The sequence below is a fragment of the Puntigrus tetrazona genome, chromosome 2 (assembly GCF_018831695.1).
Source record: "Puntigrus tetrazona isolate hp1 chromosome 2, ASM1883169v1, whole genome shotgun sequence".
Taxonomy (NCBI): Eukaryota; Metazoa; Chordata; class Actinopteri; order Cypriniformes; family Cyprinidae; genus Puntigrus; species Puntigrus tetrazona.
The window spans coordinates 4,257,858-4,285,682 of record NC_056700.1 but is presented as its reverse complement, the minus strand read 5'-3'; the positions used below and the strand labels follow the sequence as shown (position 1 = coordinate 4,285,682).

General features: G+C 38.9%; 2 protein-coding genes across 5 annotated transcripts in view; both read left to right on the top strand.

The window, feature by feature from the left end:
* Window positions 1–1,805: 1,805 nt before the first annotated feature.
* Window positions 1,806–22,566, top strand: dsg2l (desmoglein 2 like). The gene is given in 16 exon segments (XM_043259908.1): window positions 1,806–1,906; window positions 2,683–2,805; window positions 3,012–3,167; window positions 4,010–4,151; window positions 11,293–11,453; window positions 11,942–12,076; window positions 12,196–12,381; window positions 15,202–15,467; window positions 15,555–15,697; window positions 16,284–16,505; window positions 16,883–17,032; window positions 17,035–17,103; window positions 17,916–18,043; window positions 18,389–18,682; window positions 19,643–20,141; window positions 20,144–22,566. Coding segments are annotated over 16 exon segments (3,087 nt in total). The 5' UTR covers window positions 1,806–1,858; the 3' UTR covers window positions 20,509–22,566.
* Window positions 22,567–23,717: 1,151 nt separating this feature from the next.
* si:ch73-140j24.4 overlaps window positions 23,718–27,825 on the top strand; it is a 12,204-nt gene continuing 8,096 nt past the window's right edge. For 2 of the 4 annotated variants that reach the window (XM_043259885.1, XM_043259870.1), the window contains exons 1-3: window positions 23,720–24,581; window positions 24,864–24,915; window positions 26,478–26,639. In XM_043259885.1, the coding sequence (XP_043115820.1) occupies window positions 24,295–24,581; window positions 24,864–24,915; window positions 26,478–26,639 (501 nt within the window). In that variant the 5' untranslated portion in view covers window positions 23,720–24,294. Of the gene's footprint in view, window positions 24,582–24,863; window positions 24,916–26,477; window positions 26,640–27,825 lie in introns of all 4 variants that reach the window. The other 2 variants (XM_043259877.1, XM_043259895.1) reach the window with 2 other exon arrangements.

The window sequence follows — 27,825 nt, the reverse complement described above, 5'->3', positions numbered from 1 at the left end:
GCTCCTAATAAAACGCAATTCAGACAAAAAGGCAAGGAAGCTTTATTTTAGATTGTAAGGTTATATAGATGTTGCCGTCGTAACATGTGAAGATCTTCAGCAGGCGGTCTGCTATTACTCTAATGGCTGCTACGAGGTTACTTATAAACCTAACACTTCACCACAGAATAAATCAGAAAGGAAAACTCTGCATGAGTTTATGTTCATTTATGTTGAGTTTGAACACAAAAGGAGACAGCGTTGGTTTCCAAACACCTCGTCTTCATGAAAGAACAGATTGTTTGTGACGCACCGGGTCTCTCAGCATTTATTTTGCAGACAGCTTTCAGTGAAGGTTTTATGATAACGCTCTTCATGCTCTTAAACATGTGACCAGGTTTGAACTCGGACTAATATTCCCATCATCCGGTGACTCCTCTCCTCCCTCATCCTTGCAAAATCCTTGGCCTCAAATATTTTAAGAGCTACTAATGACTGCCTTATCTCGACTTCCTTTTGTTTGGGAAAAAGGAACGAGTTTCTTGCGTCTCTTATGTTATGAAACGGTTTACGGTGAGGATGGAAAATGTCCACTGTTATGAAACAGCCTTTATTTATCTGATTGTGATGTGAAATGAAACACAATATAATATAATATATATATATATAATATATATATATATATATATATATATATATATATATATATATATATATATATATATATATATATATATATATATTATACACTTTTTTCCCTTATATAGCTAAATATTATATAAAACAGAGATTAAAATAAAATGTAAAATAAAATAATAATTAAAATAAAATGTAAATAATAATCTTATATAGAATATATATATATATATATATATATATATATATATATATATATATATATATATATATATATATATATATATATATATATATATATATATATATATATATCAATTGTCCTTGTATAGCTAGAAGACAAAAAAGTGGGCTAATATAGTTTCTTTGTAGTATTTACTATTTTTCAAACAGACATAAATACGATATCCTCCTTTATGTTTTAGGCAGGAGGTTTTTGTAAATAATCAGATTTTGGGCATTAAGAGACCTGTCATCATAAAACCTGTGATCAAAACACAGTAATCACACAGAACATGGACATGCTTTAGACTGAATGAAGGTTATCTTTAACTCTGCATTTCACACCGATGCCCAGTTATTCATTTGTTTTGTCTAGTTAGTGATTTAGTAGCTACCAAGGACATAAGAACCTCAACGAATAGCCTACGAATTGTAAAAAATAAATAAATAAAAAGACCTGTTAAATTAGCTAAATCTTTCCCTCCCGTTTTTAAATTCAGAAGCCCGTTCTTTTACCGCTAAAAGAAGTTATAACGTTATGTGAACATTCCATTTTTTTTAAATTTTGCGAATGTTACTTTGGAATGTTTTCTGAAAAAGTAACATTTTTGAAAACGTGAGATGAGCGTCTAACAGTATGCATTTACAACAGGCTAAACGTTTAATAAATCATGCAGCCTAGCATGATAATCAGATAACTCTGAGAACGTTCATATATATATATATATATATATATATATATATATATATATATATATATATATATATATATATATATATATATAACTTCGAGAGCTAGTTAGTTCTGAGAACGTTCACTTTTCAACACGACGCATTTTAATAATAATAGTTTCATATTCGCAGTGCCCCGTTCTTTCTGATCATCGTGTGAACGTGTCGTCGTCGGTGTTGAGGGCGTGACGACCCCGCCCCTCCGCGCATTCCTCCGAAGCCCCGCCCCCCGCTGACCGCTCTTCAGTCCGTGTCAAAGTTCCGCGAGTAACGGCGGCGGCGGCGGAGAATGGCGAACATCCGCGGCTTCTTACTCTTCGGGGCGCTGATTCTGGCGGTGAGCGAAAACATTAAAACGTTTCCAGCGTTCATAATTCTCACGACTCTTATAAAGCCTAACCTTAAATGTTTTTTTTTTGCATCCTCTAAAAAAAATTTTCTATACCCCATATGAACATTTCTTTATCGGTGCGTGTAAATAAGTTGGTGATTCTGTGTGTTTTGCGCGTGTGAAGTTCATCTTTGCAGCTAGTTTCGAGTGCGTGTGTGTGTGAGTGTGTGTGTGTGTGTGTGTGTGTGTGTGTGTGTGTGTGTGTGTGCGCGCTCTCTGGAGCTCATTCTCACACTGATGTGTGATAGTTATGACTTTAATGAACTCTGGGAAGACATCAATCAGACTAGATGTCACTTAGTAGCTCTTTTTTCATACGAATAGATATTATTGGTCAAATGAATGCGTTATCATATTGCCAGAGGAAGAGAGCATAGTCTTACAAGGGTGGGAGTTACAGAGGAAGTCAAAACAAAAGGGGGTCCGCCTTACAAGTCATTTCTTTCACATGTTAGTGATTCAGCCATTCATCAAGAAATGCTTTTTTAAATAAAACCAACAGCAATTTTATTAACAGCATTGCTCTTTTTGTTATGCTTTCATATTACGTTTTTTTTTTCTCTTCAAAAAATAAGCATGCTTGCTTACAAGAATACAATATAATCATTCCAGAGCGTGCTTGAGGTGAAACTTTATTTTGCGTCCTGCAATCAAGCCGTAAATGCGTCGCATTATCACTTTATTTAGTTGCATTAGACACGTGTGCCTTTTTTTCTGTGTAGATGCTGAACACTTCGGCGTCTGAAGGACAACAGAAGAGAATCAGACAGAAGAGAGAGTGGATTATCCCTCCACAGAAACTGAGGGAAAATTATGATTACACACACAAGGAATACATAGCCAAAGTAAGACCATTTTTAGTTTTCCCTGCTGCAAAAGATGCTTTTTCTGTTGTTGTCGTTATTATTATTTTTACATGCAACGGTATATTTCAAATGCAATTGAATAAATAGAGCATACAAGCGCTTTTCGAAATGCTCTGCAATGAATAAACTCTTGAAAAAAATAAAAAAAGCTTTTGTATTAAAGTGTGAAATGCATTTGTGTGCAGATCCGTTCGGATGAGGAGACCAGGACGAGTATCCTATACTCTCTGAGCGGGTCCGGTGCTGACCAGCCCCCCTTCAACCTGTTCACCGTTAATAGCGAGAGCGGCTTGGTCAGGATCCACGGAGTGTTAGACCGAGAGAAAACTCCCATTTATTACGTGAGCGGCTCTTTCATCTTTTACACGCGGTTATAAACGTTTATTGCACGGGTGTCTGTCCTCGCCTGACTAATCTATGGAAGTATACCGATGAGTCAGGACCCCAGATAGCACGCAGCAGCGACTTTTCACGGGAGAGCTGGATCTGGGATGGTCGTGAAGTCAACGAATGCCTTGCATTCTGCCTGAATGACTCGATTGCTAAATGAGGCGCAGCACCTGTAACTCGCATTTTTAATCAAGTTAGAAAATTGCATTATTGATTCATTTGAATTCAATTTAGTAATCGGTAAGCATCCTAAAATGTAGCATTGCGCCGCTCGCTGGTCAATGGCAGTGCATGGGTGCCGTCAGAACCGGCGATTAAAAAACATCTTCACGATGTGTTTGTTTTCTATAAAGACGCAGCTTTTCGCTTCCAGAGACCTGGACCGGAGCGCTGTGGATTACTGTGATGTTTTGATCAGCTCATTCTGACGGCACCCATTCACTGCAGAGCATCCATTAGCTACCGATCAAGAGATAGAATTCTAAACAGTTGTTTTTGTGAGCCGCTTGCATGGCTTGCATGAACACGATCATACTGTGAAAAGAGCGTATGTGAACGGATAGAGAAAGTTTGCGCTTGCTGAGCAGAGTTTGCATGCTTAGGCCGAGACTTCTTACACGGTGCATTTTTGCCTTGCTTTGTTCTCTTGAATGCAATTTCAGAAAACAGCACAAGGAGAGAAAGAGAGGACATATGAGTGCCTGTCATGAAATACAGATTAAACGACACGAATGTGTAAACCCATGTATGCTGAATCTTACGTCCTGTGTGAAATGGTTTTGCCGTATTCCAGCTCCGAGGGGTGGCCAAGTTTCTGAATGGCAGTAACGCTGAGAAAGACATCGAACTGAGAATCGTGGTGGAGGATGAGAACGACAACCCTCCCGTGTTCAACATGACAACCATCGGAGCGGTTTACGAGCGGAGCGCAGTAGGTACTGCCATCCTTCTTCACACTTCAGTCGGGAAATGATCTAACCAAACGCTACCTGCGTTCCTGAAAAGGGTTTTCAACGCGTGAACCTTTAGCTATAGTCCGCGGACATGCTACCACATGAGCTACGTAAAGCTACATAGCGGTCACAAGCTAAAAATGGGCTCACTGGACATTTTACCTGAAAAAACAGCATGCAGTGAGATCCTTTGTTTCCAATGAGCCTGGGTTGCAATAAGAATATTCTTTGTGCATATTACAAACGCAGTGCATGTAGCAGAGCTGGGGCGGACATGATGATATACGTTTATTATGGTGAGGATACGCAGGGCAGCTTTACTTGAGCTATGCTGCTTGGGCAGGTTCCGGTGCGACAGATTTCTATCTGGTTGATTCACTGTGCCTCAACTGGTTTTTCATTGCTCAAAAAAGTGTTTCGTTAGCCTTTTGGTTGAAAAGAGTTACATCATTCTTTCACAAGTCTTCTCAAACAAGTGATTCACTTAGTAATTCATTTGCCATCGTTTTTGTTTAAAGCTGATGTCATACATGAAACAAACACAGAAATGTTGTCAGGGAAACTGAGGCTTTCCAATAAAGTAAGATATAGCTTCATTCTAATCCAATCTAATCCAATCCAATCTATTTTTAAGGCAATGTTGCTTGGGCACTTTGGATAATTTAGATCGGCCGTGGGCCTGTTTAAGACAACATATATTTCCATATAGTTGTTAAAATGTTTCCATTTATACTTGAATTTTCGCGAAACAGCTATAAATCATTTTTTTAATCCCATGCATGTTCAACATCAGTGAAGGCAACCGACGAGCGCTGTTTTTGAATCGTTATCAATAGTTTTAAAATCATAGACTGCAATAACCGATCGAAAATAAATCAGTCTATGCGCGTTTGACACTTCTATGGTTTGACAATAGGATTCGGCAGATGCTGTAAAAGTAGTTTCAAAGCATCGTAAATGTATTTTTTCCGAAATGAAAGGCAGTAAAAAAAAAAAAATGCAATATTCTAAATAGATTTAAATGCATCCTCGTTGTGGTTTACAGAGGTGTACGAATATGTGGATGGACTTAAACAATAACACAGATACTCTATTCCCGGGGGCTAAACTCCACCTAAAAGTGCCACACCAGGCGTATATGATTTTCTCTTCTGTGGAATATAGAGCCTCCGGATGATGAAACACTGTCTGTTTCTCAATACGTGCTGCGAGCATGTAAGTGACGTCTTGTGAAAGTGAACATATGCTTTGCGTAATTCTGTTCAATTGACAAAAGACCTGGAGAAAGTCTGCAATAGTTTTACTGAATGAATCTCAACGACGACAAAGCAGATTGGGAACGGATACAGCTAACAGATACGTAGGGTACAATGAAAAAATATATATATGAATAATAGTTTAGGTTCCTTCCGAGACATGTCTCATCGAGAAAGTGAGCCCGTTCTTTACATTCTTGGAATTAAGATACAGCCCTGATCTTTTAAAGCTAGGTGTGCGTGTGAAAAATATTAATAGATACCACCACTGTCTCCTGCAGCTGATTGTGTAAGTCTTGCACAATACTGAGCTTGAATTTCAGACCAAACAAGTAACTATGTTTGACTGATTATGAATTAATGAATTATTAAGCACTCGTTTGAATGTGGTCGTTTAGGAGCCAGTACTACAATACAGTTTCATAATGTTTCAAACTAAGACAGTGTGAAGTTCAATGTGCTTTACAATTGTCATAATAAATGTGCAAAAAATGATAAAAGCTAATAAATACTGTAGCATAAAACAAACAATCGATGGCTGGCAGCATCAAATATTTAACATAAATAAGAGCCTCTAATAAGAGTCTAAGAATGTGTCCGATCGTCTGGATCGTTTATGTATTTGAAGAATGAAAGAACGGGGAGAGAGGATGTTGTTTGCTCTTGTTTTGAAATCCTTTGTTCCTTTGGAGATCCCTTCTCAGATGAGTCTTATAGCGTGGCAGGTTTTTGGTTTCGCTCCCTACAGTCCTTCCCCGGACCCTTGGGCCAAACTCTGAGTGGTGCCTAAGGGATCTTGAGGAGATGTCTACGGCCGAAGTCCTGTCAGAGCAGGCTGCGCTGGTTGGGTTTGTGAGGGCAGAGCGGTCACCTGAAGAACAACATTAAAGCAAGCCTTGCAGGAATCGCATCAGTGATACGTACGGCCCGTTGAGTCGATCAAGCGTCAGTCGAAAACACTCGTTCATTTGACCCGCTGCAAAGCTTTCAGTCACCTTCCCGTAGGTGGAATCATTTCAGTTCTCCAACGAATGCATCTAAACAACTCCTGAGTGATCGAGCAATAACCCAGCGCTGACTTGGGAGATGTCGTGGGATGAAAAGGGGTTAAACGAAAGTTCACAAAGCAGCAACCGTCTTTCTGTGAACTTATTCAATGGACAGGTCTCATTTGGTTTCCAGATTATTTACTTTCACTAAATGTTCTAAATTGGATTTAGGGAAAGGGAAGTAGCAAAATCAATTAATATTATCATAAAATCTATTATTATATAACACATAATTAAACGTAGAAATACACAATTTCATAATTCCAGTCCAAAATATGGCCTATATCAGTTTAAGGCATTAATGCAAACCTAAGAATCGAACTAGGTCAGAATCAGCAGAAAGAGATTTAAAGTTGTTTCTCTGTGCGGGTCACACTTGATAATGATGTGAGTTTGATTGTTCACTTGTTTAAATTAATTTGTACAGTCATTAGAAATGTGCTGCATCGCGGGCCCCCTAGCTTGCAACAATGCTAATGACCGGACGTTTTTGTCCTAGGAGACCTGCTGCATTGCTGAATAGGGCTCAATTTAAAATGTGATGTAAAATTACACCTCATTGGTGTAAATTGGTGTAGGTGTGACCTGTGGAATTTATTCCCGGGGTTGGCGAGAATCAATCTGAAAGAGCAACAGACCGAGAGAAACTGCCAAACTTTGAGCCTTTCCACAAATGGCTTGAAGGCTGGTGGGTCTTGATTTTCCTGTAATGGCCACGGCCGAGCAGTTATTGCTGGTGGGTACAATCCAGGATTGCATAGCGTTTGTTTTAGCTTACGAGGACATATCACGGTCATGATAGTGTTTTGAAACCACAAGGCTGAAATTAAGTGTTAATGGTCAGATCTAGAAACTGGTGTTTCAGCATCTTGCGCTTTAAGCTGCTGTTATATCTGAATATACAGTCTGTTGCGTTGCAGGCATCTTAAAACCCAGATCTGCTGGGAACTTTAACCTTTAACTGGTACTGTTTACACTCGACAGATCCGCGTCCAGGGCATTCATTTGCCTGTTTTTGCTTAGCAACTCGTATTTTCATACTCTCTTCACAAACTTGGCCGTGTCCATCTCTGCAGTCTGCAAAGACTTTAATAGCACATCCAGTAAAACGAGCTTTCAGTTTTTACCTCGCTAAAACAATGATACTAAATAATCGAATTAAACTAATTTAAATTAAAATTGAATTATTAAAGTAAATAAACGCACATCTGATTTAAACGACTGAACCAAAAATGAATAAATGGCAGTAATGTAGGAAATATGCTTCGATGATAAACTCTGCCATATTTTGGACCCCAAATAATCTACAGATATACAATGATACACATGTTATTATGATTCAAGTATCGATATAGGACTTTTTATATGTTATCTCATATATTGTGTTAAGTGCATTTTTGGAAAGCACGCATTTTTGTGACATGACTTATAGAAAGTGCTATGCTATGTTATCAGGAGACCTGTCCCGGGACATATAACGGAGCTGAATTAATACTCTAATGGTTTCTCTCAGCTGTCTTAAACTCTTTATTCCACCTGCGTTAGTCCATGATTAAATGCATCAATCATAAACGCACACTTTGAAATGACAGTCAAATGTTTATCACATTTTAGACGAATTTCACCAGTAAAGTCTTACGTAAGCAAAATCCTTATTCCCCGTGCTAGGAATGTGATGAATAATTGATTTTAAAGTGATGGTAACCTTATGACTGAAGCATTACCAGATCTTTCAGAAGAAATTGCACAACACTATTACAAAAACAATACATGATCACTCCGGATTAATGACGGAAGTTCCCATAAACCTTTTACGTAAGATTTTGTATAGTAATTACTTTAGAAATTGGGATGAGTCGTGTGCGTTGGGTCACGCTCCACTTTAAAGTAATGCATTTCAGAGTTGTATTTCATCTGAGTTTAATTTTATGAAATTCGTTGACTTCACTTGGTTTTCTGCTGTCATGATCACCACACAGTGTATCGGTTCTATTAGTTACATCTCTTTCATGTACGCCTTTGGCTTTGTGCAAACGGGTTCTACCGGGTGAATTGTTAGGTTTTCGTCCAATATTCTTTATGCTGATTAAATCTCGCCATGCTTAAAACACTTAACAATTGGACTGTGAAGGTTACGGATGTTTCTGCTAAACATGCTTTATGACTTGTTCTCTTTGGACGTCTGACAAGTCTCTCATTTCACACACAACTTGTAACACGGCTTGCACACCGACATACAAAGTAGTACAGACAACTAAATCATAAATATAATCTAAAGAAATTAATCTAATTCATCTCAAATTGATCAGTTTTGGATGACAAATTCCTCCCCAAATGATCATTTAGTCATTATTGACATTGGCATCTAACATCCAGTTATAATCATAGCACCGGCTCATATAAAGGACTTTAAATGCATCTTGCTGACTGTACACTGCTGACAGATTAAATTTTTTACCCATTATTTTTGTCCATAATTAATTGCACCGAATTAACATGTTAAATCAGCAAACCTACTATTTCGAATGTTTCAATAGCAGATGTCACTTTATTTAAATGTAAGTGACAACTAAAATATTTTAGTTGACTCAACTAGAAATCCGAAGGCGTTCTACATGTTATTTCAAGTTGAAGCCACTGTTGTTTTTTGTAGTGTTGTCTGTCACTTCTTTGTGAAAGCCGGGTGCGTTTCACACCGCTGACCTTCATCTCCTCCACAAACACTCAAAAAATCTAGCGCCGAGGCTGTTTGCAGCACGACAGCTCATTTATCACGGCTGTCACTTCTCACGGCTGATAACAGATACAAAAGCCGCTCGGCTGCAAAAGCAACGAATCCAGTGCCGTTCTGGAACGGTACGCTCATGAACTGCGACGTTCGGCTTGTTTGACGCAAAACCGCAAAATCAGGAAACAAACAAAAAAACAAGTTCTGTCTTTTACATTTAATGTCAATTCCGAAATTAGCATTGAGTGAAAGCCCGCTGGGTTTTCTAGAAAATGCCTTGATCTTACTGATGCACGGCCATTCGGTCTGTTGAGATGCCGTGAACCAAACAATGCAAGCTTCCTTCAGATACACAAATCAGTTGCTAGGAGACACAGTTGCGCTCTTTTTTTACACGCTGAATGTGTTACCGCTGAGGCACACGCATACTGTACTGTACATAACAGTAGAGCATGGCTAGAACTTGAAAAACTGCCAGGCTGTTAGCGAGGCTGGAGACTTTGACCCTGTAGTCAAACTCAAAGGTCGCCCGGGGGAAGTTAAAGCAGTTTATTTTACCCTCAATTGCTCATAGTCTTAGTCCACCGCCTTTAATTGCACACAAAGGCAAAGCCAGCCATAGAAGCCGTACCTTTCTTATCAGTTTTCATGAGGTCTGGTAAACAGAAATGATTCGTATAACTAAAGCTCTCACTATGATGTACTATTATCAAATATTGGACTCATCTTTCTACTGACTCAGCTTATGTGTTGCTTTTTAACCGATTAATATAGGCAAAAGTGGATTTTGTGCATAAGTGCGTAAGTCAATAAAAGAAATTAAAAAGATAAAAACATTTGTATGCTCTTTTGCAGGAAGACAAGTATAAAAAGGTGGGAGCCAAAATGACTGAAACACATATCAATGCTTAAGTGCTCTGACATGTTAACGATTCGATCATCAGAACACGCACTGTTAAACGCCACCAATAAATCTGTTTTTTTTTAGCTTGTACAGCAGGTATAGTCATGCTTTGGGCATGAAAGGAGAGCCACACAGATAAGGGTCACATTTTCATGCTCCGACGGCATCTTCACTCAAAGGCTGATTTCACAACAGACGTTGTCTTTAATTATTTAGTTTATTTCCACTATTTGAACTTGAAATCTAAAAGAAAAAAATGCATGTGCAAGACCCATGTCTATTTGGTGTGTCTGACGAGTATTTCAGTCTGCTTTAGTAACGATCGCTCTTAATTTATCCTTTACTTTTATAATAATGCATAATGCATATATGATCAAAAATGCTTTCATCAGCAGTCTACTAACGCCTTTATACATTCTGTGCAAATATATACACTGACACACACACACACACGTGCATCAGACACTAGGAATACATCATTTTGGGATCTGGACTCAATGTTCAACTTTCAATGAGTTGGATCGGATGGATGAAATCTAAATTTTAACAGGAGCGGACATTATGACTTCTAACTGATGAGACAGGAAGCCAGCACTGAATCAGTGATGAATAGGAGAAGGATTGTTGAGAGATTGGTTATTGTATGCACTGTGACAGTTTGGATAATGAAAGGCTGGGTTAGTGGTGCCCTATCACGTCTAAAAATAACACACTAAACCTATAGTGTGCGAAAAAATGCGAACGAGATAAAACCGCTTTCGCTAAAGAAAACACGGCATTTTTAGATTGCTTTGACGAGCCGTTGAGTTGTGGTTTGTTTTTTTGTTTTTTTATCATGCAGTGCTGTTCCAGGTGAGCAGGAAAAACGAGATCAATACAGACAAAAAGCACATATGCATTATATTAGTTTGCAATCAGATAGTCTCCCTCGTAATCATAATCCGTGTGAATAGGAATCAATGTCGCTGGTGCTTTACTGCCACTAAATGCTCGTTTCAGCTGGAAAACGCAGTGAAATATTTTATGCAAAAACACTTCCATCTATTTACTCACATTTACTCAACAGAGAGTTCATTAAGGGCAAACTCCAGTGTGTTTCCTGATATAAAGTGTTAAAACAACAACGTACATTTCCCCAAATATATACAAATCAAGTGAAACGCTTTATTTGTATGTCATTTTTCAGCCGAGTTCGTGACGATGGTCACCGCGACCGACGCCGATCAAGAAGGAACTCTGCATACAAAAGTGGCCTACAGCATCGTCAGCCAGCAGCCCGAGAACATGTTCTACATCAGTCGGGACACGGGCGGGATACACGTCATGCACAGCACCCTCGACAGAGAGGTATGCGCTCCGTTTGGCTCGAGCGCTCGATGCAAAGAGGGTTTTGCGTTTCGTTCCAGGCTTAAAATTCATTCATTTATTGATACAACGTTTCAGGTGACGGTGCATGACGTATATAGGTCTAATTCTACCACATTTCTGGTTAAGTGTTTATAAAAGCCTTTATCCCAACAAACCCCTAACCTGCTGCTCATTCATAATTAGTAAGGTAGTTAAGGATATGTAAACGATCTATAAAATGTTTGTGTAGAGCAATGCAATGTGTTGTATGAATATGCTATATACCAGGAATTCGTATTTTTTAACGCGTTGTCTAATTCGTACGACCTCAGTCGTGCCAATTTTTGCTAAATCGTATGTATTTTTTTTTTTCGTATGAATTTGCATGAACGGCCTACATCTAAACCTTCCCCTCGCTGGGAAGGTTTAAACCTTTCCCCTCGAAATACGTAAGAATTGTTTGTGAGACTGTGTTTTTTTCATCACAGAAACAAGAAACATACACGTTGATCATTAAAGGGACTGATCTGAATGGGGATGTGAACGGAAGAACGGGAACAGGAACCGCTGTCATCAAGATCCTCGACGTCAATGACAACATCCCAACGCTGGAGAAAAACTTTGTAAGATGCAAGCATGCACCGAGTGACCTTATCACGCTTCTTTAGTTCGTTACATGTATGCACGCTCTTGTAAAACAATCGTTAAGTTGGGCGTTTATGGAGTTTATATATGTGTTTAGTACGAGTGCCGTGTGGAAGAAAACACTAGAAACGTGGAAGTGGTGAGGATCCGAGCGATCGACGCCGATCTGATCTACACCGAAAACTGGCTGGCCGTCTTCACAATCGTGTCAGGAAACGAAGCGGGTTATTTCTCCATAATCACAGACAACAAGACCAACGAAGGCATCCTGATTCTCAATAAGGTAGACCGATCCTGTTTTTCTTTGTGTACTAGTTTTAACCGCACCGTCTTTCAGTAGCCTGTCTGTGAGATCCTTTAACAGCGTCTCATACTGACAGATTAAACAAACCGTCTTCACGCATGCAATGCAGACTGTAAAAAACAAATTAGCAGCACTGCAGTAAAACAGTAAAACACATAACTGGCATGATGTTAAAATATCAACTTTATGAAATCCTAAAATCCGTTTTGTACCTTTGTACCTAGAATATTTACACACACACACATATATATATATATATATATATATATATATATATATATATATATATATATATATATGTGTGTGTGTGTGTGTGTGTGTGTGTGTGTGTGTGTGTGTGTGTGTGTGTGTGTGTGTACTGAAGGGCAGATGTATGATACTAACATAATGCTTAAACAGCATAAAATTAATACAGAATACAGAATAATTTAAGAAAAAAAAAAAACACATTAGTTTGAATTGCTCAAGTTCTATCTTAATTATGTTTGTTGATGCTAAATATGTAGTTTATTTAGTTTTAGATATAAATAAACAAAACCTAAATTTTATAGAAACAATTTAACTAAATAAAAATGAGAAATGTCTAAATCTAAATATTTTTATTTTATGCATTTTTTTTTATTTTACTTGAGTTATAGCACACAAGCGAAATGGGTATGCTATTACTCAAACACATATTTTTTATTTATTAATTTTTTTAAAACCTTAAATTCGTTAACACCTACTTTAGCGGTGCAAGCCGTCTTTATCTTCATCCAGATGTTTACAGTACAGACTGTGTGAGCCGATGGAGACCGTTCAGACATAAAAGAAAATATGTGTCAATATTCATCTGAATGCAGCGCAGCGTTGGATCGGTTCATAACTGTGGAGCTCAAACAAGCTCAGTTCAACAGTTCAAGATAAAAGACGAACGATTTATTATTTGAAGAGAACACTAGCTTTTTATTCTCGAATGTTTATAGAGGAGATTACTGTGCATATCTTTTCATTGAATATTAGATTTATGGTCTCCTGAACCGATTAGCGAATAAAATACCATAGTAGAGGTCAGGGATGTTGTTTTTTAACATTAGATGATGCATAGGTTAGCACTCCCTTTTCCTCGCTGGCAGTTACCCTGGTCTTGTTCGAGCGTCAGAGAAACAGAGGTACGCCGCTGTGATACCGTGGCTTGCTTGTTCTGTCGTGTGGTTTTAATATCTCATGCTTCAGTGCTGGCCGCTCTGGTATTCACAGCCGTCCTTATCACAGCTGCGTGCCTGGCACCGAAAGGAGAGTCTCTTCAAGCCAACGCCACCCTCCGGACGCACTTAACACTTTCTCTGTTTTGACGTTGCTGCTGCAAACCGCGAAAAACCCAAAAATGCCCTTCAAAACCAGTAATGATGCACTCGTTCAGTAGCGTGCATTACTTCTGCATTCGGTTTGGACCCAGAGAGCGGTCACACATTCGACCACGGCCATATTGTACCTGATCTGTAATTCTCATTAATAAGTGAAGGCGATTAGAAAAACACGTTGCACGTTAAACAAAACATACTAAATATGTATAGATAGATGTACAGTGTACCATCGTATAAATTTATATGAACATATTTAATTTGTTTGGATTTAGAACCAGCAATGCATGCATGCTATATATTTATTTCTACCAAAACAGCAACAAACTGTTGCATAAACTTTGAATTTCAGATACAAGTGATCAGTTTTTCACGATGCAGTGGTTTGCCCAAAAGTCCAGTAATCCTATAATCATCGCAGATAACAGATAACGTCTGTGCATGTGATTTTTACTGTGCATTTCAGTCGTAGTAATAACCCACACTTACCTAAATTTTCTGCAAAAGCTTTTTTTGCAATGAAAAGCGCCATACAAATAAACTTGAATTAAAAATTTCAATTGGATTGGAAAGCGTAAGATATGTGGAAAGCAGACTTTACAACGTTTTTGACACTGATATAACTTCACAGATAATTTGACATGGTACTCACTAATGGTACGCCATACGTAAGGGTCCGATCTTCTTAAAGTTTGTGTCCGAAGGGACGCTCCTGCAAATGCGTGTTCAATAAAGTCAGGTGCATTAATTCTTCACAGCATGTCTTTAGTAAAACCTGGCAGTAATAACTTAACGTCAAAAGACGTTTCGCACCAAAACGTTTATATGACAATTAATTGATCTCGGTTTTATTGGTTCTTTAGCAAACTCTGTTACCCAATCAATGCAGTGGGCAAAGAGTCTAAAACAGGGTACACTGCAAAAAAATTACTGTGATTTTAACAGAAAAAAATGGCGAAAATGCTTCAGTGAAACCTGTTAAACGGTTAACGGTACATTCCTGTGAAATTTACAGGAAAAACCGTAAATAAGTGTTCCCAGAATTCCCTGCGTTGCTTTTAAAATCTAGTTTGAATTTGATGTTTTTTCGTTAAAATCACTATGTTTCTTCTTAGTGTTTCTTCTCAGTTATATTTATTAGGGTTGCATGTTAGTTATGCTGTTGGATATTTATTGCATTTCCGTTTTTGGTGTTTAGCGTCTGTGTGAATGAGCACCTTTAAATATTTAAAGTTAAAGTTTACTTTAAAACTTTAAAATTAAATTAAACTGCTAAATCCTTCAGTATAGGAAATTACACATTATTTCTAAATGATGACTTTTGATATAAAATTCCTTATAAGTGGACCTCAAGGAGCGGGATTAAATGTGCGTTCGATATGTCCAGCAGGAAGTCTCCCACATTCCCGCACCCCCGCCTCATTTCCTGCTTTTCGCTCTTGGTTTGTTTTTGCAGGAGCTGGACTTCGAGGAGCTGAAGGAAGTGAAGCTGCAGGTGTCTGTCGCTAACAAGGCTCAGTATCACTCTTCGGTAGTCGTGACCGAGAGCAAGACGTACACCGTCCACGTCAGCGTGGTCAACCAGCCCGAGGGCCCTCGCTTCAAACCCGCCGTCAAAGTCATCACCATCTCTGAAGAAAGCACCACCACTATTTTACAAAAAGTCATAACCAATTACGCAGCAATAGACAGCGACACGCTCCTGATCGCCAGTAACGTGAGGTGAGACCGCAGAGATTTCACAGACGCTCTCAAGAATGCGGCTTCGTTCAGATATTGAAGAGAAACCGTTTATTTTATTCATTGTAGGTATGCAAAAGGGAAAGATATTGACAACTGGTTGATTATAGACGAGAGAACGGCCGATATAAGACTCAATAAAGTACCGGATTACGAGTCCAAGTTTCTGAAGAATGGCACATACTACGCTGAGATAATCTGCATCACTAATGGTGAGTGAGTCTGTGGAGAAGCTACATGGTATTATATGAAGCGCTGGAAGTCAGTCATTATGACTCTTCAAGCTTTAGTTAGATACAGGATGTCTTTTTTATCAAGTATTCCATTGTTCATTTTATTGATGCATTTTAAGAAGATACCCTCATTGTTTCCTTGATTTTATTTTATTTTGATGGTATTGCATGTGCATACAATTAAAAGACCTTTTACGGTATTTTAAAAATGATTTCAAGTGATCGTTGCTGTTTTGACGGGCCATGCAGTTTTCAATCTGTATTAAATAACTAAAAGAACAGTTTGTAGTGTACTTTTTAAGTTTACTCAGTAACTTACAAGGAAAGCAGTTTGTAATACGTCAAATGTTTTTATGCAGTAACTTACCCAACGCTGCAGTTGAGTCATCTTAAAGTATAGTTCGACTACCTATGTGTGTTTACTTTTTGTCATAACCGTAATTTGTAACCAGCAATGGACTACAGGTTGCGAGTCGTGTACCCGGCGCTTGTTAGTAAAACAGCTAGAATCGGTTATTATCAAAAGCACTTACGGTAGCGTTTCCAATTTCGTTTTCTGTCACAGACGCAAAGTCTAAAACTGCAACGGGGACCATTGCCATTCAAGTGAAGGACTTTAACGACCACTGTCCTGTGCTGAGCCGCCAGTCTCAAACGCTGTGCTATGAGGAGAACGTGGTTTACGTCACGGCTGTGGACAAAGATCAGTTCCCCAATGGAGCGCCCTTCGGTTTCGAAGTGAACACCATCCACACGAAGGAGTCGTGGAGCGTCGAGACTCTCAACGGTGATTAACTTCTCGTGGCCACTTCGTATTAAGATGCCGGATCTGTTAAAACCAAGATATATGAACCCATGTGGTGTTATGTCTCGGCCATGAGAGAAACGCTGACATGAAATAAGCATAATGGCATTCATGCTTGGCTCATTTATCTGTTGTGTCACGTATTTGAAGTTCAAGGATCCATAATTAATTAAAAATTCATGTATAAGCTGAATATAGCATGCAATAATTATCGCATTACCCCTTAAGTAGGGCTTTTGTGCAACATGTTGAGTCACCTTCGCTTGTGTAGAAAAAAAATTGTTTTATTGCATTTTAGTGTTGGATTTATGGGTCATTCTTCATGTGTTAATCTTATTTATTTAAAATCATATTCCCAGACACTACAGCGATATTCCGGTCTCATAAAACGCTGTGGCCGGGCACGTACAGTGTGTCTGTGGATGTGTGGGACCAGCAGGGGAAGATCTGCTCCGATCAGACGCTTCAGATAGAAGTCTGCACGTGTGACGCAGCTAAGGTCTGCCTGCCCAAAAGATCACCTCCACGATTGGAGCGTCTGGCGTTCTTATAATGCTGCTGGGACTGCTGCTGCTCCTGTGTGAGTATGAACACCGACGCCATCTTTCTATAAAGAATAGAAATGCTTGCATTAAAAAGTAAAAAGCATCTTTTTGATATTGCATTTTTCAGCACTTTAAAGTAGCGTTACTGGCTAATTTTCTAATGTATATTTTTTTAGCATGTATACCCATAAGGTGAAAAAAATAATAAAAAAATCTATTTTATGTTTACATATACACACACACACACACACACACACACACACACACATATAAATATATATATATATATATATATATATATATATATATATATATATATATATATATCTAAACAGTCTTTATAACACTCTATTTCTCTATAGATATATAGATGATATGTATATATGACAGAGAGAGAGAGAAAGGGACGCTATAGACTGTTTAAATATATTTGAAAAATTTTATAAATATTTTATACATTTAAATATATTTTATTGTAAAATAAAAACAAAAATATAAATTATATCCAAAAAAAAAAAAAAATATATATATATATATATATATATATATATATATATCAGCCAAAATGTAGTGTGTTGTAAGATTAAAAATGTATTTTCTTGCCTCTGGAAAGCATTTTGAAATGTATTCTCTTACATGAAGCGGTATCTTTTACATTCATTGTTTACAACATTAGTTAAAATATATATTTATATGTATAGAGTTTAACCTTCATTGCGGATATTGTTTTAAATAATAAGCTCGAAGTACTGATTGCATGCTGTGTTGTTAAATCTAAACCTACGTGTACACACAGTTTTGCCGGCCGCTGTGTGAACGGATGGCGTGTGTTTGTGAATGTGTGCAGTGCTGCCTCTTCTGCTGCTCTTCTGTCTCTGTGGAGGCGCCGGCGCTGCGGGAGATTTCAAGAGCATGCCGTTTGATACTAGAGAGCATCTCATCACATATAACATTGAAGGACAGGGGGAGGACAAGGTAGGGGACACTACAATACAGTGGATGATGTTATTCAGTGGAAGTTGTCTTTTCAGCATTGCCTGCCTGAAGCTAAAGTTTAGCAGCTAAAGTCTAGTAATAATAAATAAAAATATCACTTTTTAAAATTCTGTTGGCCTGGAGTCCACAGCAATAGGTCTGAGATTAATGCATGCTGTTTAAATCTATATCGCTGAACTTAATGCATTGTGTTGCAGTTGCTTATCAAGCCGAAGTAACTTGCTAAACTGATGTACTTGCCAGAGATGATTAATTACACATATTTGGCACTTAACTGAGAACGAACACGCAGACATAAAGGCATGCGCCGCTCTGTCCCCCCAGGAAATGGCCCTCTTACAGATGTCAAAGGATCTGGAGAACAACAAGCACAGTAATGTGGGGGCCGTGGGAGGAGCTCAGATCTGGGCCGGAGGAAAGGACGGCGGAGCCGGAGCAGAGGGCTCGCGCTGGACCTCGTTCTACGACCAGCACGACAGCGCGTTTCATCACCACAGCAGTCAGGTAGACGGGCGGTACGTGTACGGACAAAGAAAAGAGGAACACGGCAGATTTGAAGACTATGCGTTTGACGGGCTCGCGCTTTCCGACGCTTTCTTATGCAACTACTATTCTCAAGTAAGTATCGGTTAAAACATGTGCTCAAAGTAAATGAATCGACTGTGTAATAACTGTGTAATTACAATTAATACTGTCAAATGCATACGAGAGACTCTGAATATTAGGTGCACGTAACATGCTTTTGCATATCATGCCGTATAAGAGCACCAGAACAGAGCGCTTTAACCCTCATAATGTATTCATTTGACCAGGAAGAGATATAAAGACATAGTTTTTAGAAGGCGGACAAACGTTTTGACCTTTATTTTTTAAAAGATAAACACAATCGGGTCATTTTGGCCCATGGAAAGTATAGAGCAGCATTAGGAGTCAAATATTTACATTTGTGTAAAATATATTTTTGCACACTTTGGGAAATTAATTTTAATATGTATGTGTGCATATGTATATATGAATATTTATACCCATTAATGAACCATTATTGAATGAACAAATTGTTCATCTGACAGTAAAAGTTTATGCAAGTAACATTTATTTTATTTTAAGTTGTTTTCATTGTAATATTACATTTATTTTAATGTTTTAAGCACATAAATTCAGAAGAATGTAATTGTCATTTGAAATAATTATGCTTATATTAGTTCTTATGAATTTCATACTACTATATAGGTACATGCAGTCATTTTAAAACATTTTTTCCACACATTTACTCATTAATTAGAAGATATGGTCAGTATGGTTTTCAGTGAAAAATACCAAGGCTATAGACAGAAACGTAATGTAAAAGTATCATACAGATTTTAAATACATTATGAGGATTAAAGACCAGAATGATGTGCTTAAACTTAACTTTTAAACTTTAAAATGAAAAACGCTAAAATACGAATAGAAAATTCTTTAATGCAGTATGCACGGTTAGAAATATTTTCTACAAATGTATTTTTGGGTCACTGGTGTATATGAATGACTCAAGGCTTTCTAAATCGATAAATGCAATATTATTACTTATTATCACAGAAAGCAAGTCATGTGGCTAAGAAGCAAGACAAGGGAGACAGTGTAAAGATCTACGACTACGAGGGTCAGGAATCATACAAGGGCTCTTTCGAGGACATCTGCGGTCTCTTACACGAAGACGACGACTTTGCTTTTCTCGATGACCTTGATGTGAAGTTCAAGACTCTGGCTGAGATCTGTAGAGGTTCTACAATAGAGGCTGAAACCAGCACCACCGTACCTGTGTCCACCAAACCGGTCCTGTCCGCCGCACACAAAGACGTCAGCATACAAGGGACATCTAGTCATTTACAGTCTCAGGAGAAAACAAGCTCGTCTGCCATCGTTCGCACCGCAGGAGTGCAGCAGACCAGCAGCATGTCTTCAACCGGAGTCTATGTCCAAGATACAGTAACGGTTCCTAACCAGACCCTGTTAGTCCAGCAGCCCGCGCTGTACTACGCTCCCGCCGCCCCCGTTTATGTGATGGAAGCCCAGCCGACTCTGCTGGTGACGCCCGGCCGGTCCTAGGCCTTCAGGAGAACCTGTTACTGGGGCAGAAGAAGGGCTCTGGAGCTTCTGCCACACGTGAAATGCAGCACTTCCAGAGCGTAGTTCTTGTTGACAAGCAGCCGCCCGAAGGGTCTTCGCTAACTGGAGGAGCGATGCAGATGGCCAACACTGAAATGATGCAGTCCGTGAAAGCTCAAGGGGTTAAGCGTGCACTCCATCCATCCGCCCAGATGGTTAACACTGAAATAATGCAGTCCACTGAGGTTCACGAGGTCAGACGGGCGGTGCATCCAGCCAGAAGAGTGATGGCAGGAGCGGCCATAGAGACAGAAGTCTATGCTTCGGTGGATAAGAGGGTTCCTCAAAGTCTGTAAGCGTCTGGGATGCACCGATAATACAGCCGATAACCGATAATTCATCAATGCCCTGGTTTTCTTAAACTCCAGGCGAATTGAATGTTGCTGTCAACTTTGTAATGTATTTCCAACTAAAATGGGATATTGAAGAGAGTTTTATTTTAATGCTTCTCCCGTCCTTCTTTTACTCACAGAGAGCTAAAGAGGAAGTTTAGAATATTTGTCGCCCGAAGCGACCTTAAGCAGTGTGCGCTAACAAAGTAAATAGTGAACATTTGAATGAAAAAATCACATGACACATTTCTATAATAATATAACCCTGGATTGTTTTATTTAACTGCTGTCTATCTTCAGATATAATCAAATTAAAACTCAAATGCTTGTATACAACTAAATTAAAGTTGCACATGAGGTAGTTTTTGAAAACATTTTATTAAAATCAAGTTTTATTCCAACATTCGCTGTTTTGTGGCGGTTGACAGTTATGATCGGTCTAAATGATCGCTGCGAGACGCTGAAATTACTTGACACTTTACAAAAATTGGGTTTATTATTGTTAGTATTATTATTATTAGGATTTTTTCATTTATTTTTATAGCAATACCTGGCAACACTGCATCGGTGGCACTTAAATTGACAGCAACCAAAAATCCCATGGACAGGTTATTGCTGACAGGATAGCGCAACTGATAAGAAAACACTACAAATATAACACTATCTCATTGTTATTGAGTCATTACCAACTTTTTAAACAGTAACACTAGTGCACAGATTCGTAGAATAAGTTACAGAATTAAATAAAATATGCAAACACTAGCTATGAAGATGTCTATTTCTTTCAGTATAGTACAGTATAGCATATCGTTGCATGCTTAATAAAATGATCCACCCCTAACCTATAGTAAAACATTCACATTTTTCACACGTTTTACACAATACATTATATAATTTGGACATTTTTCATCCCTATAAAAACATTTCAAAACTACATCTCTGTCTCATTTAAAGAGTTTTAGTGATTTTAAAGATTTTAGCACCCTGGCTACGGCCATGAGTCCATTACTTATTAAGAAAATAGGGACAACCCATCGAGACAGTGCCCAGGCGGCGACCGGTTTGGATTTGGACAAGCCCTGAGTGCACCAGCGCCATGTGCTTTAGACGTGGTGTTTATATCATTAAAATAGGGCTCATAGGGTCAAATAGAACTAGCATTAACAATGCTAATTGTTTTATAGGATTGTATTTTCTAATCCACAGCCCTACATTAGAGGCATTTGCTGACTGTGCCCTTTTGTTTCACAGCATGTAATTAGCCCTGATCATGCCTGTGTTTCAAAAGGGTTTCGTTTACCGATACCGATATTTGGCCGATATATATCAGTGCATCCCTGGTAAGATCGGTGGCACATCGCCTCCACTTGCTCTTAATCCAATCAAGCTCTTCCAGGTTTCTCCCCATTGAATATCCATATCCATATGCATTCTGGACTGATTCTGGATCAACACTGTCTAACAGGCCCTCGGGGGTCACTTCCTGGATCACTGGAATGATTTTTGAGCCTTCTGAGCTTTCACACACACTTCCATAACCTTAAATATATTCATGTTTGTAGCGGAAAAACCAAAATAAATAAAGAATTACGATGCATTTGTATTGATTCTTATAGCTGTTTTACAGATCTGGCATTCGTGGCACTGCATATATTTTTGCTATTTTTTATGAAATGTGCAGTTTTTTTGCTCGTTTGTAAGTTACTTTGGATAACGAATTATTGTAAATATTCGATTGTTTTCCAGTACGTAAAGGCTGTGTAATGATCATCGTCCCGTGAACTCCTGCACAAATGAAGATTTGATCTTAAAAATGTTTATATGGATCAAACTTTTTTTATTGTTTTTATTTTTTGCTGTTGATGAGGTGTTTTTGGTGAAGTAACAGTCTGCTGTAAATATCCTTTAATAATCAAATAATCTTTAAGGAAGACTTTGAGCTCATTGTATTGTATCGCTGGGGTATAGTGCTTACATTATACTGTCTGATCGATGTGAGGCTATTAAACAGTTAATAAAGAACAGTGTCATGCACGTGTTTTTCCATCTTGATTTTGAATAGTTTTCTAGTTTTCATTTTGAGAACATCAATCTTTATAGTCTTTCAAATTAAAAGAAAAATGTAAAGGGTGTGCTGCCCTCTTGTGTTTCAATCTGACAACATCTAAACATGTACACAGTCTGTCCTTGGCTGTATTTGAACATTTACCCTAAAAGGTGGCCACATTAATACCTTAAAGGGAAACATCAGAACCTCAAGTGCATCTTAATGGTTCAGCTGACCGCTGTAGCCTAGGACAGCTTTTTTCAGCCTGCCACAGTGGAGGATGCCACGGACAGGGAGAGCGTGTAATTATCTGGGGGTTGCTGGATGCGGAAGAGGATTTAATAGACTGATCTGACTGGAGGTCGAATCTGCCCCTTTCTTCCCTCCTGTCTCCTCAATCATCTGTCACCGGTCGGCCCCGCTGCTCACTCTCAAACCTCCATCTGTGTACTGGAGTCTCCATTGGCATTATGCTTGGAGGATTCCTCGTCTCTGCCTCAAGCCTGTGAGTCCCGGGCCTTCGACCCATCGGCTCCACCATGGCTCCTTGCTCCCTCTTCTCCACAAGCTCCCTCAGGCTCCATAGGGCCCCCTCGGGCTCCATCTGGCTCCCCTCGGCCCTCCGTTTCAGGTCCGAGGATGCACCTTCTGGGAGGCGGTGAACTGCAGCATTTCTGTTGTTTTCATTCCCCATGTGCTCTGTGTGTGACCTGCTTTCTGTCTTCCCTTGACTGCGTGATCCTGTTGAGGTGCGTCGAGTTAATTATCGTCATTATCTGCCCTTTTATTAGTTTGATTCCACTGAGTGTCCGGTCTCACCTATACTACCTTTATGTGTGTGTGTGTGTGTGTGTGTGTGTGTGTAAAATCTGTGAGTTAATATAACCATAGATGCTGGAAAGGCGTTAAGAAGAAAATAAACTATTTGTTCTGTTGTAGGCTAATATTGTGTTATAATATGTTGCATTTATAGAATTTGTTCTCAGGTGTGATTAAAATTTGTAAAGTTTTGCAGACCGGGAAGTAGTTTAATGTCTCACGTTCAATGTAAAACACACACACACACACACACACACACACACACACACACACACACACACACACACACCATTTCCATGATTTATTGCTTCAGTCCAAATGTTTTTTCTACAAACTCATCACAGAAATATTCATCTTTTTACATACTCCACTCACACACAAAAGCTGTAGGCTACACCCTTTAAAGCTAATAATATATTTATATTTCTCGGTTGTTGGGTAGTTTTACAAAACAAATGAAATGTTCAGAGAGAAGCAGATTGATGCACTTGTATGCTTGTCATTTTTTTTTCAAATACTTATGCACGCACATTTTCAAAACCTAAATAAACTCTTTTTTTATATGCTCTACACACCAATCCAAGAATTGCACGAAATGCAAAATGCCTCGCACCTCTTACGATAGGTAAAAATAAATAACACGATATGTAACGCGTGCATTTTTGCCATAACATTTTGTGCAAGTGAAAATTGAGAACTGCGTCAAAAACTTTCTGAAACTATGTGACCAGTGAAGATTCTGTGTGTAAGCGGTGGACATAATAATAATTATAATAAACTGTCCCCTGCAGAAAGGCTCTTCGCTAAATGCGTCAGGCTGCGTCTCATTATCCTATCGATTGTATTTTTGCATCTTTCACACCGCGAATAATCCATGCATATGTATGCCATTGACCACTGGCGGTGTTTTGAGCCGTTTTCTTCCTCCTCAAGCACCGTGGGGCCGGTTCTGGTTCAGTGTCCGCGATCACGTGATCCCCGTCGCAGCCGAAGGAGAGCGGAGAGCGACTCAAGGAGAACACGTCCCTTCCGCGCATCTTCATTTGGCAGCATGCGTCTCGCAGGAAGCGGCACGGCGTTCTGAAGGCTGTCGTGGGTCACGCGTGAACATGCTGCGCTTTATCCTGGACTGTCTGCGGCCGGCACGAGCGCGCGCTGCAGCCGCCGCCAGGTACGCACTCGCGCGCGCAGCCTCATCTTTACGCATCCGAGTAGCCGCGTGCCATCTTAGTCTCCGAAATGCGATTCGACCGACACCCTTCGGCACTTGCACGCGCCGTAGAGGTGTGATTCATCGTCCTGACATCATCTGACACATGGGTTGCATAATTTCAGTCCACGCGTCTCCGCAGCGGCTCGTGTTCGCGCGCGACTGAATGACAGAACCGTGCTGAAACCTATGCATCATTTTGACATGTATGTTTTTGATATGCTCTCTTTTACGTTGTTTCAGGGACACGGAGCTCGAGGCTCAGGTCAACGCTTCAGATGATAATGAAATCAAGGTAAGGTGTTATTCTCTACGCTTTTTATGTGCACAGAAACGGAAAAACTGGCAGCAGCGATAAGCGCTATAGTGTATATATATATATATATATATATATATATATATATATATATATATATATATATATATAAATCAAAGCAGTCTCTGGCTGCGTGTCACACTGCCTCTAGTGATTTTTTCCAGCCCATACTCCTTTAATTCGTGGATGAATAGATCATTTTCGCAATTTGTTTTGTTGCCTCGCGTTTGTTTTATTTTTCGCGATATGATTTTTTTGTGTGTGTGTGTGTGTGTGTGTGTGTGGAGATCAGCAACATGTGTGCTAGCATAGAGACAGTAAAAGTAATTGCATATAGGACGTGGCTCCTACAAAAAAAATACAGTTTTTGTATTCTGTCTGTTTTCCTTTTTATATATTATAGCATTAACTAAAACAAAATATGCATTTAGCGTGCTCTATTCTCTAAAGAAAACACTTTACTATGTTCACAACCCAGTCTTGTTTTAGCACTTGTATATCGTTTCTCATTTTTTGTTTTCGATCGCTTCCATTGTCCTCATCTGTAGGTTGCTTCTGATAAAAGTGTCTGCTAAAGGACTAAATGTCAATGTAAAATGAGCTTTTGTACTCCTGGTGTGTGAATTCTTCCAAAGAAAAAAACATGAAGTAAGCGTGTATATATATATATATATATATGAAAACATCTTTTAAAGTATGAAAAAATTTATTCAAACAATTAAGATTTCTCTAAAGATTTCATAGTTTAATATGGCATTACTGCTATCACTAAATGCAAAACAAAAATGATGGTCTTACAGCCATTAGCCAAAAGCCAGAAGCCTTTAAGCGTTAGGCTACAAAGAGAATCTCAACAGTGCAAAGAAAAAACGTGAAGTAAAAATCAGACGAAAGTATTCACACGGCAGGGGGAGAGCGTTTGTCCCGTGATGAATGAAGGAAAGTCTCGAGGATGGGAACCAATCGATGGCATTTCTTTGGCTGCATCGTTGTTTTTAATCTGGGTTTGAGATTGAGTATGGAAAGAATGAGTGTTTTTATTTTAAAATGACTTTTAAGCTCTTATCACGTTACAGGAAATGATCAAACACACAGAAATATTAACAAGTCTTTTAAATGTGTTGCGATCTGCTTCAGTTCGATTGCCTTTTTTTTTTGGTTTAGCAGTAAAAGCACATCTTTGTAGCTTTTGTTCGCTTTCTCCTCCAACATGAGCTTTTTTACATACACACTAAATGCATATTATTATCAAAATACATTTTAAAAAAAATATTAGTTATATATACATTACACTGGAAAAGTGAAATATCGCGAAAACCATACCGCGATAATATTTCCGTTATTCCTTGTTGAGTAAAAAGCATTTATTCAAAATATAAAACTTTTCTAACATTCCAAGTCTAGTATTAAACAGCAAAAACTGCTTTATTAAAACGGCGGGAGACGGTCCACACTCAGGTTTCAGGTATCAGCTGGACTAAGGCTGCGTCCGAGTTTTAGTTCAATTTGATTTAATTTGCACACCGTATGCGTATGAACAGGGCCTGCAGGATGAGGTGCACGTGGAGCAGGAGACCCTCCAGACGGTCAAGGCCTCGTGCCGTAACACGCAGGAGACCGTGGAGATGCTGGAGGACAGGAAGAGCCAGCTGAAGGAAGAACTGAAGATGATCTATGACCTCCAGAAACAGGAGAGGGAAATGGTGAGCGAGCTTAAGACACAGGACTTCTTCTGCTGTTCCTGGTTCATTAAAGCGGGATGTGTTTCGGGTGCCAGCTCTTTTTGTCTGATTGAATACGAGGCTGTGTCCTGAATCATCGTGAAAGGCCGGCCGGCCAAAAGAGCACTGCACCAGTCTGGTCTGGAAATGCCAAGAAATTAGTTGAAAGAGATGCAACAAGTCTGTGCCTCTTACGTTAATGTTTCCTCCGTTACAGAGATTCCAAGTTTGCTCAAGCTATAAGATTGACTGATAACTGATCGGAAAATCGATATGCTTCGTGTGACGCCATAAATATGAACTAAAATGCGCTTTTAACATACATGCACAGAAATAGAGCGCTATGGAAGTGTGCTTGATTTTTACCTGGGAGCTAACGTCACAGAAACTCACGTAGCGGAAACTAAATGGTGTCGAGTTGGTCTTATGGTGTGGCACTGAAAAGATGTAAAATGCAAGATGCAAATTAAAACAAGGAGAACCGATTGATGTAAAAAAAAAAAAAAAAATGGCAATGGCAAATCAGCAAAGTATAAAATGATAAACAAATCCTAGTGTTGAGTCATGGATGAACAGAAAGAGCATTTCCAGAATACAAAATGACAAAAAAAACTGAATTAATTAGTCTCCAGGAAAAGAAGAAAGAGTATTTTCGCAGCAGAAATGTGGAGTTATATAATATAAAGGGCTAAATGAACCATGAAGACTAGTTTGTGAGGTCAACCAGTTATTATTATTATTATTATTATTAATTTCCTTGAATAGGGTAGGACTAAAGGATTTAATGTGGAATAAGTCATTGACGTGTGCTTTTTAAGTACTACTAAAGAGCCAGTATGATAGTAGTATGCTGACAAGGCGTAGTAATATGTGACTAATAACCATGCTTTTTTTATTTTGGTGGAACACATTAATTTTTTGCAGTGTTTTTATTGACTACCGAGTGGCAGCGTAGGGTTGGGGAAGTAGTAGGTTATTAATTCATTGTCTGGATGCATTGACGAGTAACACAACAGACTGTGATCAATAACCAGACTCATGCTCGGGAGAAAAAGTGAATCGATCGCTTTCCTTCATTTCCTTGCTGATGTTTGGACAGCTCAGTCTTCTTCAAGCTGTGCTTCTGCGCTTTCAATCTGGGACTCTGAATCTGTCGACAATTACAATT